The sequence below is a fragment of the Myotis daubentonii genome, chromosome 1 (assembly GCF_963259705.1).
Source record: "Myotis daubentonii chromosome 1, mMyoDau2.1, whole genome shotgun sequence".
NCBI classification, from domain to species: Eukaryota; Metazoa; Chordata; class Mammalia; order Chiroptera; family Vespertilionidae; genus Myotis; species Myotis daubentonii.
In genome coordinates this window covers 77,525,345-77,542,666 of record NC_081840.1, presented here as the reverse complement: position 1 = coordinate 77,542,666, position 17,322 = coordinate 77,525,345, and the positions used below count along the sequence as shown (strand labels likewise).

General features: G+C 44.5%; 1 protein-coding gene across 1 annotated transcript in view; it reads left to right on the top strand.

Annotated features, from left to right (window-relative positions):
• The first annotated feature begins 4,888 nt into the window (after window positions 1-4,888).
• Window positions 4,889-17,322, top strand: part of LOC132228087 (heterogeneous nuclear ribonucleoprotein D-like) — a 53,409-nt gene continuing 40,975 nt past the window's right edge. Inside the window, exons 1-3 of the mRNA XM_059683947.1 lie at window positions 4,889-4,982; window positions 6,310-6,464; window positions 15,693-15,835. Of these exons, the coding sequence (XP_059539930.1) occupies window positions 4,889-4,982; window positions 6,310-6,464; window positions 15,693-15,835 (392 nt within the window). The remainder of the gene's footprint in view (window positions 4,983-6,309; window positions 6,465-15,692; window positions 15,836-17,322) is intronic.

Here is a 17,322-nt window from a genome sequence, read left to right as displayed (position 1 = left end):
CAACCCCCTGATCAGCCCTGCTCTGTGCCTGATGGGGGGAGCTCCCCAACCTCCTGATCACCCTGCGGCTCTGTGTGTGACAGGGTGTGGCGCCCCAACCCCCTGATTGGCCCTGCTCTGTGCATGACAGGGGGTGGCGCCGCAACCTCCCCATCGACCCTGCCTTGAGTGTGACGGGGCGGTGCCCAACCCCCCAATTGGCCCTACCCTGAGCGTGATGGAGGGTGGCATCGCAACCTCCCGATCCGCCCTGCTCTGTGCATGACAGGGGGCGGTGCCCCAACTCCCCAATCAGCCCTGCTCTGAGCCCGACCAGGGGCTGCACCTAGGGATTGGGCCTGCCCTCTGCCACCTGGGAGCAGGCCTAAGCCAGCAGGTCACTATCTCCAGAGGGGTCCCAGACTGCGAGAGGGCACAGGCCAGGCTGAGGAACTCCACCTCCCCCCCCGAGTGCACAAATTTTTGTGCACTGGGCCTCTAGTCTACACTAATAAAAGAGAAACATGCAAATTGGTATCACTCCGCTATGCCCACCAATCAATCAGAGTGACTATGCAAATTAGCCCAACAAAGATAGCAGTTAATTTGCATATGCAGGTGCAGAGTGAAGACTGAAGACTGAAGACTGAAGACAGAAGAGGCTTGGCTTCTCTACTGCGGCCGCAGCGGAGAAGCCAAACCTCGCTACAGCTGCAGCCGGACTGAAGGCCTGGGTCCAGGGAGCCAGAGGAAAACTGGTGCCAGCAGCCAGAGGAAGGAAGGCCTATTGTCTGAATCTTCGTGCAACGGGCTTCTAGTCCTATATAATAAAAGAGAAACATTTAAATTGACCATCCCTCCACTATGCTCACCAGCCAATCAGGCGTGAGTATGCAAATTAACCAGACAAAGATGGTGGGTTAATTTGCATGCACAGGTGCCAGGCGGAGAGCAGAGAGGGAGAGCCGGCAGAGAGTGGAGCGGCTTGGGGAACTTGGCTCCCCAAGCTACCAGATGGAGAGCAGAGAGGAAGAGCTGGCGGCTTGGAGGACTTGGCAGAGTGGGAGGCTGTGGGACGGACACAGAGCAGGAAGGCAAAACCAAGAGTGCAGGGAGCACCAAGAATTCTGGGAATAGTAGCTCTTGTGGCAGCCCTAGGACCTGAAGTGGAAGCCCAGAGCTTGGGGAGCACAAGGAATGCTGGGAACCGTAGTTCTGGTGGCAGACAGATCTCCTAGACACTAGAGCAAAGTGAGACTGGAGCAAGTTACTGTTGCGGTGGGGGGTGGAGGGAAAGCAAAGGTGAGAGACATAAGTAAAATCAGAATGCCTAGGAAAAATTAAAGGGAAGATATCCTAAAACTTCCAGGAAATCTCCGCCAATGAAGCAAAGAAAACAAAAAGCCTCTATTATTCTGTGAGCAACAAACCAAACTGGGTTGGAGGTCTCAGACAAATTGCTCATATGATTTCAAAGACAGACAGAAACTCCCGGATTGGAGAGGGCTCCCCTGGGGGCTCCCAGATTGGAGAGGGTGCAGGTTGGGCTGAGGGGCCCACCCCCAGTGCACGAATCTTCATGCACTGGGCCCCTAATAAATATAAGTGCCATATCAGAGCCAACAGGATGAGAGCACTCCCTTGATGATTATTATTCTAGGGTTGCATTTTTACACCCTCCTACCTATCAGCCAGTTCAGTGGGTTCCTCCAGGCCTTGACTCCCTGTAGTCTCAGACACTTTTGGCTCACTCATTTCAACTTGGGACTGGGGGATCTATATTTTTGATTCAGTTAATTCATGACCAATTCAGAAATGCCACATTGCCACAAGTATTTGTCTTCAAGATCTTTCTCAGCAAATCACACAAAGGAAGGAAGCCCATGTGTTACCCCTCCCTGGCCATCCCTGTAGGTCCCCAGGACTCCTCTGTAGCTAAGGGAGGATATAAAACATTCAGTACCTGAAATTGTTATGGGAGCATTTCAGAAAATGACTCTATTCATCTTTCTTCACAGAGTAAGAGTTAAAGCTATCTTTAATGGCTTTGGAAATTTTGATTAGGATGGTAATGGAAACCATTCTTGCTTTATCTAGTTTATGCACATGAACGCTTTCTCAATAAAGACTCTGGAATGAGCTACAGCACTCATGATAGTGGAAATTCTGTTCACCTCAGCTGCCTTCACAATGAGAGGGCCTTCTCAGTACTGAAAGTTGTTTTTTCAACCTTTCCTCAGAGTCTGGAGAGTCGAAGGCAGGGCCTCTTGGTCTTTCTACATAAACCCTAACAGCATTTTCTGTCTCTTTGGCTGATAAAGATAAGGCCCTTGCCCCAACTCAGCTTTTGTCTCTTTTATCAGATGTTACTATTGAGGTTATCAGTGTGGTCTCATCTCAGGTGTGGCACACATTCTAACCACAGAGGGTCTCTAATTGGATCTGCCACCCCAGTCTGACCCTGGGGATTCTGAGGTGGTCAGAAGCAGAAGAGCAGCACTGTGGATATCGGACCCACAGTAGTAAGTCCCAACATCTTTTGTTGTTGCTTTTTGAATGTCAAGTATATATTGATTGGTCAAAATATCAATTTTCCCTTTGATATTACTCCTTAAATGGTCATTAGAGTTGTTGCTTAGTCTATATACTAAAGTCAGGGAGTTATCTTCATGCTTCTTATACCAGCTCATTTGATAATTTTTCAGGTCCGCTCCTATTACACGGCAGTGGAAGGTGGCAGCCTCCCCAACTAGAACAGTCAGAGTTTGGGTGTCTGATTCCAAAATTATATCCAACGAGACCCCTGAAAGGGAAAGCCCAAAGTTAGAGCGGCTGTGGAGAACTCCCTCCCCCACAAGGGGCTGGCGTGTTTCCCTGTTAGGCCCCCTCCCCCTTCAGCACACTGTTCCTGCTGCACTTTTCCCTGAGAGTAAAAGGCCCAGCGACTTGTCCTTACCTGCACAGAGGATGGTGAGGTAGAAGAGGGGACAGGTCCACTGCATGGCTCTACCGGGGGTGATGCTGGGGTATTCTGCTGCTCCCTGGCTGCCCCTGCCCAGATCAGCCACGGTCTGCTCATGAGAAGTTTTGTCCGTTATAAAGGTGGTTGGGCGTGAGTCACTTCCTCAGAAATAGGTGTGACAGGCCTGCAAGGTCACAGACTAGGCTGTTTATTTAATAAACTTGGGCTAACTACCTACTGCAGACCAGGTACTATTTGAGAGACGCGAAGGTGAACAAAACATGGCTTTTGCCTTCAAAGAACTCAGTTTTGGGGCAGACAGACATGGAGGAATTACAGAGTAGTGGTAAGTGCTGAAAGAGGTAGGTACAAAGTGCTTCAGGAGCCTGGAGGAAAGAGCTGCTTCTGCGTGCGATGCTCAGGAGAGGAACCCTGAACTGAGCTGTGAGAGTTGAGTAGGGCATTCACTGGAGAGAGAGTGGCATGAGTAAAGGCTCAAGGGGCAAACCAGCCTGCAAGTGATGGTTATTCTGACTCCATACAATCGTGTGGCAGACCCTTCCCCTTTGGCCTCTGCCACCCCTGCCTCAGTCTGAGCATCCTTCACCTGTTGCCAGCCATTGCTACAGTATTCCAAGAAGTCTTCCTTCTTTCAGACCCTCCCTCCTTTTCATCCGTTCTCAAGCAGCCACCACACTGATATTTCTTCAGACTGAAAGAGGTCAGGTCACACTTTTGCTGAAACTCTTTTAGTAGCTCCCCTTGGCCTTTAGGGAATGGAAGGATCCTATGTCCCGGCTATTTGAACTCCTGATCTGCTTCCTTCTCCAGCCTCACTTTTGCCTACTTCCCCACTTGCTCTGAATATGTCAGCTGCACAAAATTTCTTATAGGTCCAAAGATTTATTATAGTCCTCATATACCCAGTTTTTGTATTGCCTGTTTCTTCTTCCTGGTAAAACTATACTTTCCTTCTCCTCCCTTCCCAACCCCTACTTGAGAGAGGTCTCCCCCTGGGCTCCCTGAACTTGTTGGGTCAAGGCACTTATCACCTCTATTATAATTATATGATAATTTATTTGTTTTCTGCATTGGACTGTAAGATACTTTAAAACTGGGATGTATCTTATTTATATTTGTGTTCTCAGTGTCAATATTAGGAACTTTGCAGATATTTGCTAGTGCAAGCAGGATTTCTGTCTGTAGCCTCCTGCCTCAAAGAGCCTTGTGAATTGCTTAACTAATTAAACATGAGATTAGGAAAGGATTTGTCAGCAACCAAAACCTGAGGAAGCCAGGTCTTCTTCCCACTGTTGTAGGTGTAGTGAGAGGCGGGACACTGCAGGCGCAGGATAACTCCCGCTTGGTTAGAATCTGCTTGCAATTGGTTGTGGCTAATATTCTGATATCACCCATTGGAGCTTAGGTGGTATCACTACCCACATCATATATACAAAAGGAGCACTGGCTTTGCAGGTATAACAGCCCTGGGTTTTGAATCTTGCCCTGCAACTTACAGCAGCTGTGCAAGTTACATCTCTGAATCTTGATTTCCTCAGCTGCAAATAGGGTAATTGTAGTTACCTTGCAGGGATGTTGTAAGGTTGAAACGAAAGAACACAGGTGAAGCACTTACTCCTGTGCCGGGCACACATTTGTAGGCCCACTGCAGATGTTGGTTGTTTGCCTCATCTCTTCCGCTTTGCCATGGTTGGGTTAGTGCCCTACTCAAAGCTCCTTACCTTTGCCACAGTCACCGGGGAGAAGCAGAGCTTATAATTTCAAGCCGGTTACAGAACATCACTCTGTGGGAAGGAAGTGTTGGCTGAGCTACGTTAGGACTTTGGGCAAGTAAATGGATGAGCCAAATGGAGTTGGGTTAGAGATGAATGGGCAGTGTCAACAACTTCTATGCCCTTAGGCAAAGGACTGTCTCTGCAGTTAAGGATGGAGGCCACATATGAGTTACAGCCCCAGTTTTCTTTGTCCATCTGGGATGAAGAAAGTATAGGAGAATTTGGAGAAGCAAAAAGACCTCAGGGTGAGCGTAAATCAACCCATCCTGGGCACTACTTGCCCAAGCCCAGTGCCATTCTCTCTGAAGGTCTCTGTCACTCTGGGGCTTTGGTATCAAACATGTATCCGAGTATCAGTGAGGGAGAATGCCACTGATTTTCTCTCTAGTTGGAAGTCTCAGGACCTGCTTTGCCTTTGATTTGAGAACATATCCACTCTCTCCCCACCCTCTTTGAATTCTTTGGGTAAAAAAGAGATAAATTTAGTGCCAGTCCTTTCTTTGCTTTATCTCCTGCTCATTACCCTCAAACTTCACACATAAAGCTTAAGCAACCGTGCCGGCAGATTCTGATGTGTGCCTGTGATTTATGTCTATGTAGGCCTGGTGGTTATCAGATGTTTGCTATTTCTAGTTGCTGTCTTTGCTCTCTGGTTTCTCTGCTCTAGCACTGGCTAGTTGGAAAAACAACAGGAATGAAAGTGAATGAAAAGAGAAAAAGCTGTGTTTCTATTTCCCTTGGTCAGGATCTCAGCTGCCTGGTGTCCCAGGACGGCCTTCAGTAAGTAAGTGATTCTTCTCAGTCTGATTGATTTGGGCTCAAAATGCTCAAATGGCTGGGATTACTTTGTTTCTCTGATTTGTTTTCACTGAAATGCCTGGGCCTCATGAGCTGTTTTAAAGCAAACAAGGTATTTTTAGAAATTAGTGAGGAATTTCAATGGGTGTCAAGAAAAATCACGGTGTCATTTGTTTCTAAAAAAAAAATTCTGGTTGCCAATATTCCATCTGTGACTCACTTTCCCAGCTGTGTGGCACTGAATGAAGCAGCTGCCAAGCAAAACAGTATAGAGAGAAGTTGGGACTCTATTGAGTTGTAATTCTGCTTCTGTTACTGACTTGGGACCTTGGGATGTACATAAATAAACTTTTCCATATTTAGTCTCAGCTCAGTTCCTTTAAGATGTTTTTTGGCTCCCATCATCCAATTCATCCTGAAATCTAAAGGTTCTAATTCCCAATCTGTACTTTCCTCCTGGAAAACTCCCATAATTGTTACCAGCAAGTACTTCTCTTGCTTCTACATATGTCTGATTTGGTTCCTCTATTAGGGTGTAAGTCCACTACTATGTGAAGCCTAGAAAAGCAGAAAGCTTGTATTACTTGCCTTGGTGTTCTTGGCCCATGGCATGGTGTCTGGCACCTAGTAGACACTCAATATATATTGTTGAGTTAAAAATAAACTATGTAAAAAACAAACACCACGTCACTTCTCTATTCTGATATGTGATGAGTACTTGTTAAATAGCTTAATCTTCCTGCTTGGCTTTTCTCCTATGATTGTTTTTCAAAGATCACATAGGAAGATTGGAGGGCTTTCAGTTAGATGATGAGGTGGCCGAGACAGATACTCTCAAAGATATCATCAACTCCACCACAGTTTTTATTTTTGTTCCTATTGTTCGCTACCAGGAAACCCTCCCTTGGGCAGGTCTCTTCAGTCAATGGGTAATGCTCTGATGACTTGGTTCTTCTTCCAAACTTTCCTTTACATTTGATACTAATGGGTGTTGAAAAGGAGGAAAGATTATTTCTCTCATTGAGAGTCTTAGCATGGTGACATCAGAGACCTGGGTGTCAGAGTCACATATAATCTCCTAATTCCCTATTGCATGTGACATGGCATTGGTCTTTCAACTTTGGCTCTAGGGAGGAATTACTGAATGGCTTCTTACTGGCAGATAATACAGCAGGGTTACTGGAGTTGTGCGTGTCCTTTATATGATTCTTCCACGTTAACATTCAGCAATTCTGGGGATGCATCACTAATGACCCCAAGGTGACCCAGAGAAAAGCAAGCCCAGGAGGAAAGTGACTTACTCACTCAGCAAACACTCTCTGGACCTATGTCTGTCCCAGGAGGGTTAAAACTTTGAAATCTGATCCCCAAAGCCAAATTCTGCAAAGGATCTTTCTCTAGTTCTTTATTCCAAGAAAAGCCTTCTGTTTTGTGTGTTTCTGTGCCTATATGCTGGCTGCAAATGAGAAAGCCAGCAAGACAGCAGGGGACTAGGTTTTTTACTGATGAATAAATGCAGGATCTGAAGCAGCAGGAGACCATGTACCTTCAGAAGAGAAAATAGAGAAAAAAGTCCTGCTTACTCTCAGCTCAGTAATTCACACCAAGGAGTTTCCATGAATGAACGGAGGTGCAACTGGATATGTTCTGGAATCTGGAATAATCTTCCTTTGACAGGTTGTTAGGATGGCAGGTATACTTTGACTTAATTAGTAATCCTCTTGGAGGTGGGAACTTTTTCAGTAATATCTCTGTTATGTTGATAGAACTAATACCTTATTTATGATTATGTTTATAAACAACTTCAAGTTTATTTCTGGCTCTACATTTATAAATGATCCTACTGTCTATTTAATAAGTGGGGCTACTGTTGCATTTTAATACCTCATAGAGCATATATTTGTTTTATGAGGGTAAAGCAGAAATTAACTTTCCTCTAGCTTTACTTTTTTCTTTGTAAGAAGCCCTTAATAATTTTTCAACATCCAGTGGAAAAGATCCTGAAGGTCTTTTGAATTGTATGTCTCTAATATTAGTTCTTATTAGATGGGATACTAATGTATAAAAGGCTGTTTAATTATCCAAGAGGTTGACTTATTTGTTACCAGTAAGTTCCAAAGGTATAACCTAGCTGCATAATGGGAATGTGGATTTGTAGTAGTAATCATCATTATGATATCGCCATCAACAAGAGGAGCCGATACCTACAGATTGTTTCCTAGGTTCCAACTGTTGCTCTAGGTGCATTGCATGTAATAGTCCATTAATTCTTGCAGAAATCCTCTAAGTAAGCATTATTCTTACCATTGTTTTGAAGAAAGCAAGGCATAAAGTAACTTGTCCAAGATCATTTAGGCAGTGAGTTTGTACGAGAAAGATCTGGGATTCAAAATTCAAGAAGTCTGGCTTCCAAATCTGAACTTGATCTTAATCATTGGTACTATCTCAACTACTCTATGTTTATATAACTATCTGTCTATCTATCTATCTATCTATCTATCTATCTATCTATCTATCTATCTATTATTTATCATCTATCTATCTATGTAATTTACTAGGCTTTTCTATATAAGTATACATAAATATTTAATACTTTTTCAGGCTTTAGAAATGTTGATAGGGTTTTAAGGTCTGTGATTAAGATGTTAATTATTGGCTTTAATTTTATATGTGTGTCCAATTCACTTGTCATTCTGGGTATTAGGGACTGTGCTTTTATTTGTCAGGTAAAAGATTCAAGCAATTCAACAGGATTTAATTTTCACTACTAATTATTCAGCAAGATAAAAGTGAGGATGAGATACTTGCTGAATACATTTTATTATTTGAGAAGTGCTTGTTGGATATCTTTGTGCTTCCACAGCACTTAGTTTTGAATGAATGATTTGATGAATGAAAGGGAGAAATTCAAGATGACACTGAACAACCTCTGTCTTGTTGGATAACCTCTCTGAATTTTCTGTGTTGAGGCTTACAGCTTTTGTTCAGTATGATATTAACATGCATCATGGTGTTTGTACTGCACACTAGTAAATGGCATCGTCTCTTGGCTGCATGTGTATAATGGTTGGAGGACAGTTCTGCCCACAGACAAGTGGTAGTGCTCCAGTTCTATGGTGCCTTGAAAGGCATGGTAGATATAGGTGAGCCTTTGATTAGCTCTCTGTAGATGCAGTACACAGAGCCATCATTCCCATTAGGAATGCTATATTGGCATTAGAATGTCACATCTGTCCCAATCATGGCAACTACGTTGGAAGATTATGTAATTGCAGGAGTTGTCTGACAAAGAAAAGGGATAGGAAATGAGAAGTGGTGGAAAACCGCACCAGCTTACCTGGGAGCTACGTACAGAGGAAGAGCAGCACAGTGCAGAGAAGCTGGTACATGGTGCTTCTGAAGTTCTTCTTCAGTGCTGTGCGCCACGTGGCCTATTTTGCATGCACAATGCACTCAGACCACCTTATCTGCAACAGCCATGTGGCTGCTTCATTGCTGCAGCAATAAAGGAAAGAGGTCCTTAGGGGTAGTTGGTGCTTGTGCTATCGAAAGACTCACTCAGATTTGTTCAAAGGCAGCAATCCAATAGGCCCCTTTAAGAGAAGGCTTGGGTGCCCCTCCGCCACTCGGGTTCTGTGTTTCAGCATATGGTCCCGTTCCCTTATCAGTCCCAGAAGGCTTAGTCTCTGAAAGGAAACAACCAGGGAGATAGTCTTTTGTTGAAAGACATTTGGAGGGTTATGATCTCTTGGGTCCGTGTCCCTGAGTTTCAGGAATGTAAGGTGCACAGAACGGTGAGGACTGCACTAAGGCTTCTGTTGCCCATCTGGACATTTCTGGTCCTGGGACTCACTCTTCAGAAGTCAGACAGGAAATAATTTGTTGATTTTTAATTAATCGAATCAATTAACCATCTATTCACTAAATATTGAGTGCCAACTATACACAAGTTTTCTGCTGAGTGCTATGGATACAATGGAAAAAGCTGCAGCTAAAATGCCTTCCAAAGTTGATTTTAAAGCATGGTGATGAAATTTAACTTCAGGGAAGAGAAAGGGGTACAGCTGGGCAGGGGCGAGGTCAAGGGTCTTCTTGGATTTGCTCATACTGCACACAGGACTTCCTCTTAGTTAACATGGCTGGTAGTGAGCTACCCATAAAGGAGCACAGACTTGGAATTTTCCCTGGTAATTCATGCTCCACCCAAGAGTCAGAGGGCTCCTTTTGATTCACTTTCCTTTATACCCATTCTCCCATCAAGAAATCATTCTATTTGTTGACAATTCAAAGTCTTGGAGTTCCTGACTTAGCACTGTTATCATTCTATTCTTGGAGCAGAATCAGTTTGGCTGTGATTGTTCCCACTGTGAGGATAACTACATCTTTTGTGTGATGGCTTTCTTTTCATTGTGTACACAATGACGGCAGAGCCAGTAAATTTTAATTTGGGGTAAATAATAAGCTATCTTTAGGGCCAATCTTATTTTGAGAGTTTTGAGAGTCAGGGCTGATGGAGGTCAAGGATTCTTTCTCTTTTATCACTTTTCTCAAAGCTTTTACTCCCACCTCTGCTTCTATCTTATTTCATCACTTTTCTAAGACTATTTATCTTTCTGCAAGATACTCTCATGAACAACTTCAAAGGTACATATAATAGGACAATGGACAAAGAAATAAGGAGGCACCCTAGAATGCTTGGATTTAGAGGTACACAAAATAGAGCTGGGGACAGCTGGGGCTACATAGACACACAGACAGACATGTGGAGGGGGAGGGCCAGTGGCATGGCTGTAGGTGTGCCTGTCCAGAGCAGGAAGTGTGACAGGAGAGTCTAGGAGTCTGCCAGAGGCTTGGCCATAGCAGTGAGGATGATGCTGGGACAGTAAAGCTGGCTGGGAAGATGGATGTGTGCATGGTGGTCCTACACAGGCTCACCAACAGGACTCCTCGGGAAGCTGTCCCTGGTGGTGGGGGAATGCCTTACTCAAAGAGACTCTAACAGGAAAGGGAGGGAAAGAACTTGTAACATGCTTTCTTTGGGTCTGTCCCTACACTAGCCTGAAGAGAGAGGAGAAAAGATAATTCAGAGAATAAGAAGTATAAAAGATCTTCAGCTTAGATTTCATATTTAAATAGTATTCAAATAGTTTCAAGCATAGTAGTTGGGTGCTCATTCATACTTTATAAACTAGAGCCCCGGTGCACAAAATTTGTGCACTGGTGGTGGGGTGGTGGTGGGGTGTCCCTCAGCCCAGCCTGCACCCTCTCCAATCTGGGACTGCTGGCTTCCAACCGCTTGCCTGCCTACCTGATTGTCCCTAACCACTTCTGCCTGCCAGCCTGATCACCCCCTAACCACTCCCCTGCCAGTCTTATAGACACCTAACTGCTCCTCTGCTGGCCCAGTTGTCCTCAACTGCCCTCCCCTGCTGGCCTGATCACCCACAACTGCCCTCCCCTGCCGGCCATCTTGTGATGGCCATCTTGTGACCATATGGGGGTGGCCATCTTTGCCCACATGGGGGCGGCCATCTTGTGTGAGGGTGTGACAGTCAATTTGCTTACTACCTCTTTATTATATAGGACTAGAGGCCCGGTGCACAAAAATTTGTGCACTCGGGGGTAGGGGGTTCCTCAGCCCGGCCTGTGCCCTCTTGCAGTCTGGGACCCCTCGGGGGTGACCACCTGCTGGCTTAGGCCCACTCCCCGGGGGATTGGGCCTAAACTGGCAATCAGACATCCCTCTGGCAGCCCAGCAGCCCTTGGGGGATGCCCACTTGCCAGCAGGGAGCAGACCTAAGCTGCAGTCGGACATCCTTAGAGCTGCTGAGGAGGCAGGAGAGGCTCCCACCACCACCGCTGTACTGGTAGCCATCAGCCTGGCTTGTGGCTGAGCAGAGCTCCCCGCTGTGAGAGCACACTGACCACCAGAGGGCAGCTCCTGCATTGCGCGTCTGCCCCCTGGTGGTCAGTGTGTGTCATAGTGACCAGTCATTCCCAGTCTTTCTGCTGTTATGGTCAGTTTGCATATTACCCTTTTACTATATAGGATAGAGGCCTGGTTCACAGATGGGGGCTGGCTGGTTTGCCCTGAAGGGTGATCCGGATCAGGGTGGGGGTCCTGCTTGGGTGCCTGGCCAGCCTGGATGACAGGCTGATGGCTATTTGCAGCTGGTCACACCCCCTTCAGGGTGCGGGTCCCCACTGGGGTGCCTGGCCAGTCTGGGTGAGGGGCTGAGGGCTGTTTTCAGGCTGGTGGGCAACTGAAGCTCCCAGCCTCTTTTTTTTTTTTCTTTTTTTTTTTTTTAATTCTGGGATTTATTTACCTTCTATAGCTGTCACTGGAGTTGAGAGCTGGCTCCAGCTCTGAGGCCATGGCTGGCTGAAAGCAGGTATCTGGGTTTGTTTAGCTTCTATAATTACAACATTGTTGCATCTGGAGCTCAGAGCTGGGCTGTGGCAGGCGGGGAACCTTGGCTTCCTTTGTCACTGGAGCAAGCAAGCCTCATGTTCGCTTCAGCTGCGTGGCTGCTGGCCGCCATCTTGGTTGGCAGTTAATTTGCATATCCTGCTGATTAGCCAATGGGAAGGGTAGCAAAGTTACAGTTAATTACCATGTTTCTCTATTATTAGATAAGATAGGAGAACTGGACAGTCAATTATATGAGTTTTGAAGGGCCCAAGAAAACCCCTGCTCCTAAATTTCCTTGGACTTTAATCATTTAGGCCATAAAAACAGAAAAATATTTCTAGGAAGATTGACACCTTAGGCCTTAATGTACTAAAAATGAATAAAGATTAATTTCTGATGGCAAGACCTTGTAGCAGAGAACTAGGGAATCTTCAAGCACTCAACCAGGATGCTACAAAGAGGCCATCTCTCTTTTCTCCTTCACCCTCACATGTTATTCACCTACTTTTGAAGCATCTCTTGAATGTTTCTCTTTCCAGGTCCTTATTTCTGATTCTTCTTGTCCTCAGTCTTTGTATTAACTTTATATCTGATCTCACTACTTTTAATCTCAGAACTAATCCTCCCATCCACAGTGATCTTTCTAAAACACTGTCCAAATACATTTCCAAGAGGAAATCTTATGTGCCTCTGATTTTTGCCCATTTATCATAGGACAAAATCCAAATCACTTAGCCTGGTTCATAAGACCCTTCTCAAGAAGGCCACATACTACCTTTCCAGCCACTCTTCTGCCTCAGCCAGTGCAGATTCATTTCCACAGAGTGGACGCTGATCCCCAAACATGGTTCTATCCACCTTCCTGACTTGCTCAAGCTGCACTTCTTGCCACATCCTACTCCAGTCCCTCTACTGATCAAAATCCTTCATCCTTTAAATTAGTTCAACTGTAACATCCACAAGGGAGCCTTTCCACGTCCTTCTAAACCAAACTAATCTCTTTCTCCTTTGGGCAACTGTGCAATGTATACTCTGACCAACACTACCATGGTCTGACTTTAGAAACTAATGACATGAAGGTCTGTATATGTCTCCCTTTGAATAATACATGCCCCTCTCATTCTCTCATTGCCTTCAGGAAAGATCATATGCCTGAGGGAAGGGTAGATATCCCAAGAAGCTGATTTTCAAGGCACTGCCCATGTGCTCTGTCCAAAGTCTGCTGATATGCAATAGTCTCCCAGAACCCCTGAACAGAACTTAAAAGAAAACTTTTCTGGTTGGATAATTTCTGGTAAATGTACTAAAGGCTTGGCCCTTATGTTGGTGATATTTGGGGAACAGTCCTTATTGGGATCCTTGTGTTCAACAAGGTAGTGTAGTGGCACCATCTCCCTAGGGAGTAACCCAATGTGTGTGGTTTGGAGGGACTGACCAATATCTCCTCCACAGCCACAGCTGCATGAAAAACCCACTCTAGGAGCTAATAACCGGGGCTGTGTGGCATTGGAGTTGTAAGAAAGGACTATGGCTTTAAGGCAAACAATCTCAGATGCTTCTCACGTGGGAAAAAGTGAATGTCAGTAGTTTGAAAACTCAGGAAAAAATCTGGGTTTTTTAAAATCACAAGGCAGTAAGGTCTGTGGCCTGCTGTCAATGTCAAACCTGAACATCGGACCTGGTATCAAGACCTTAGGCATTACCGCCCACTGGAGATCTAAACCTGGAGATTAGAGCATGTGAAGCAGGTCTATTTGAATGCAGTGAGCTAACCCTGGTGACTATTCCTTGCCATTTGAGCCTTATATATTGTCTGTCAATCTCCCCTCTAATGGAATTTCTGTGCATTATTTTTTCCAGGTATAGAATTGAGATGCTCCAGGAATAGAACACCTAGAGGGTTGTCCCTTAATCACACTGAAGGCATGTTAAGGAAGAACATGGTATAGGCCATGCTTAACATGTGGTCAACTCAACTCCCGTGGACAATGATAGAAAAATGCTATTTTAGAATGATTTTTTTTCAATTTCTGTTTACTCTCAGGAAAGGTATCTTCTGATAGATTTTTTTTTTTTATGGGAAAGATGAGGACCATTTACTGTGAGGACATAGATTTGAACTGTAAGGATAAATTTTAAGGTAGAAACTTTTATAATAGGGATACCTTATAAAAGAAAGAGTTTCCTTTAGCAGGAAAACTGCTCCTTGTTAATCAGTAGAATTTCGAAATTACCTTTAGAGCACTCCTCTTTGGTTGAGAAAACTAGAGAACAGTTGAGAATGAGTTTATTCACATCTAAGACAACTATCTACTCATTGTTGTGGAGATTATGAAGTCAGTGTAAAACTAAATGCAGATGTTGTAGACTAAGATGGTAAATATTCTATTAAGAAAAGTTAATTGGTGTCTTTCTAGTTAGAATTAGGCACATATACCCCTTCTCCACCAACCAATATGAATTTAATCAAGGCTCTTGGTCTCCCATACATGGCATTCTAATATCTAATATACCTAGTTTGCCTAGTTGGGTCATGAAGGCCAGACTCCACCTGAGGGTGGAGGGCAGGTGGAGAGCTTCCTGGGAGGAAATGATATTTTCCCACTGTCAGTCATCCCAGGATGGTAAAGGACTAGCCTTAGACTCTGCACTGGGAGATAGGATACCTGCAGATTTTAAAAAAATGTTTTCATTGATTTGAGAGAGAGAGGAAAGAGAGGGAGAGAGAGAAACATCAGAAGGCTGCCTCCCATATGAACCCCAACCGGGGATAAAACCCACAACCTAGATATATGCCCTGACCAGAACTGAACTGGCAAACTTTTGGTGCACGGGACAATCAACAAACTGAGACAGAGCTGCCTGCAGATTTTTACTGGGGGCACTGACTTGTCCTTGCTATGTGGCAGCCTGTGGGAGACAGGGAGTGTCTCATGTTGGGTTTTGGGGTCTCAACATGTATACTTCTTTCTCCCCTCAAGCACTGATCTATGTTCTGAATGATTAAAGGAGCAGACTACCATCCTTAGGGGACAGAATGGATGCTCCATAGTCTCAGGATAGAGGTTGAAGGTATTTGTAAATTTAATATTAATCAAGGATTGTCTGTATTTTTAAATCTATAGGCTGGTAAGGTCTGAAGATAGCTGGGTGACATAATGAAGGACTTCCTAAAAGTAAGAGATCTGAAACTCTTGAAGTGGTGCTTGAAAAAACATTTGTACTATGACAACCACTGCTTTAATTAATGACCTGACTATCCTTAGCTGTCTTTAAGACTAATAATGCCCAGCAACTAATTGATGGCTTAAACTTTAGGCTTTAAAAGAGCTGGAAAACAGCAACAAATCTGAGAATAGGCAATTCCAATTTATGCATATATATGCATGCATGCATCCATTCATTCAACAAACATTCATTGCCAAGTCCCGTGTTTACTGCCAAGAATACAGAGCTTACTAAGACATTACCCTGAGGAGCTTACATCTGAGTAGGAAGAGACAGGTAGTGCTCTTCATCTCTTAGTCAGAGAGACAGCTTGTTCCTGGTTAATGACATAATGAGGCAAGTTCTCCTTTCAGTCTCTTTCCCATAGGGGTTGTTTCACTCATGGAGCCAAATCTGCTTTCTAGTGAACTTCCTTTTATTCCCATGATCCCAGGTGCAGGAAAGCCATTGTAATTGGCCTGGCTGTGCTGCTGCTCTCAGGGTGCCCCAATGGTCCTCGGTTTTTGCTTCTAACTAGAGGCTGCATCCTGGAATGGCAGGACAAGGTGGGGACAAAGGTGGAGTGGAACATGGAAAGAGATTTGGCCGGTCCAGCATTGCCCTCAAGTGGTCAAATGCAGGCATGTGGGGAATGGAGAATTCCTGGAATGAAGTTCTGAGGTGGGTATTTGAGGATTAATGAGGGGGCTCAGGAATGTTTTTCCCAGATGAGATTGAGAAGGCAGGAATTGGGAGCCATAGCTAAGGAATTAAAGGAAGGATTAAGATTCATCAATGACTGGACACCTGGAATGGTATGTGTAGAGAGAATCAGAAACAAAGACCAAATCTGTTTCCCAATCTAGGTTTTGTCAGGAGGATAAGAACTGGCTGACAAGATGAACAGGCTACCTAGGGCAGTGATGGCGAACCTATGACACGCGTGTCAGAGGTGACACGTGAACTCATTTTTTTGGTTGATTTTTCTTGTTAAATGACATTTAAATATATAAAATAAATATCAAAAATATAAGTCTTTGTTTTACTATGGTTGCAAATGTCAAAAAATTTCTATATGTGACACGGCACCAGAGTTAAGTTAGGGTTTTTCAAAATGCTGACATGCCGAGCTCAGAAGGTTCGCCATCACTGACCTAGGGGACTAGAACATGTGGTGGTGACCTTGAGTCCTCTCAGTCCACCCTTGTCAAGGCTCCAGGAAATCTCTGATCTAGAATCATTATCTTTAGATTGATGGGCAGTCCAAGAATGAGCACAAATCTGAAATGAAATGAGATGCAAATTTGTGTGTAATGAAGTTTTGAAAAATTAGATTTACATAGGAAGGTAAATTTTCTCTCAACATTCCTCTGGGGGCTCAATGGTCTCAGTCTCTCATTGTGTTACATGTAGGGGGTTCAGTAACTCGGCTTTGGAGGGAAGTTTTTCCTTCTTAGCAACAAGAAGCCCTCTGCCCGCCCCCCCCGCCAGCCCCCCGCCCCACCCTCATTGGTTTAATGCCACTGGAAGATATCTAGCACAGGACTATGAATCCTGGCAGCCAATCTGCGCTTGGCAAAATCTGCAACTAGTACAATGTTTGCTTCCTTCTTCCTGTTTCACCATAGCACACAGTGTTGTTTAGATATATTATCACTTCCCTTATGAGGTCATGGAAGCAATGGGTTTCACACCCTGAATCTTCCCTGCTTTATTTCTTTCAGTTGACCTATGACTTGGCTTTGTGAACCTTCAACAAGCTTGAAATCCTGCCTGTCCCTGACCTTGTTGCTCTACTGCTCTGCTCCCCTGAAACGATAGAGAAATGGGTTAGAGCAGGGGTGGGCAAACTTTTTGACTCGAGGGCCACAATGGGTTCTTAAACCGGACGGGAGGGCTGGAACAAAAGCATGGATGGAGTGTTTGTGTGAACTAATATAAATTCAAAGTAAACATCATTACATAAAAGGGTACAGTCTTTTTTTTTTTTTTTTTTTTTTAGTTTTATTCATTTCAAACGGGCCAGATCTGGCCCGCGGGCCGTAGTTTGCCCACGGCTGGGTTAGAGAAACTTCCTGATCAAAATAGTAACCAGTTCAGGAGCTGGGTAAATGTAGCATAATGCTCAATGGTCAAAATTGTCTGTGAAATTCCGGCATTCCAGGCCC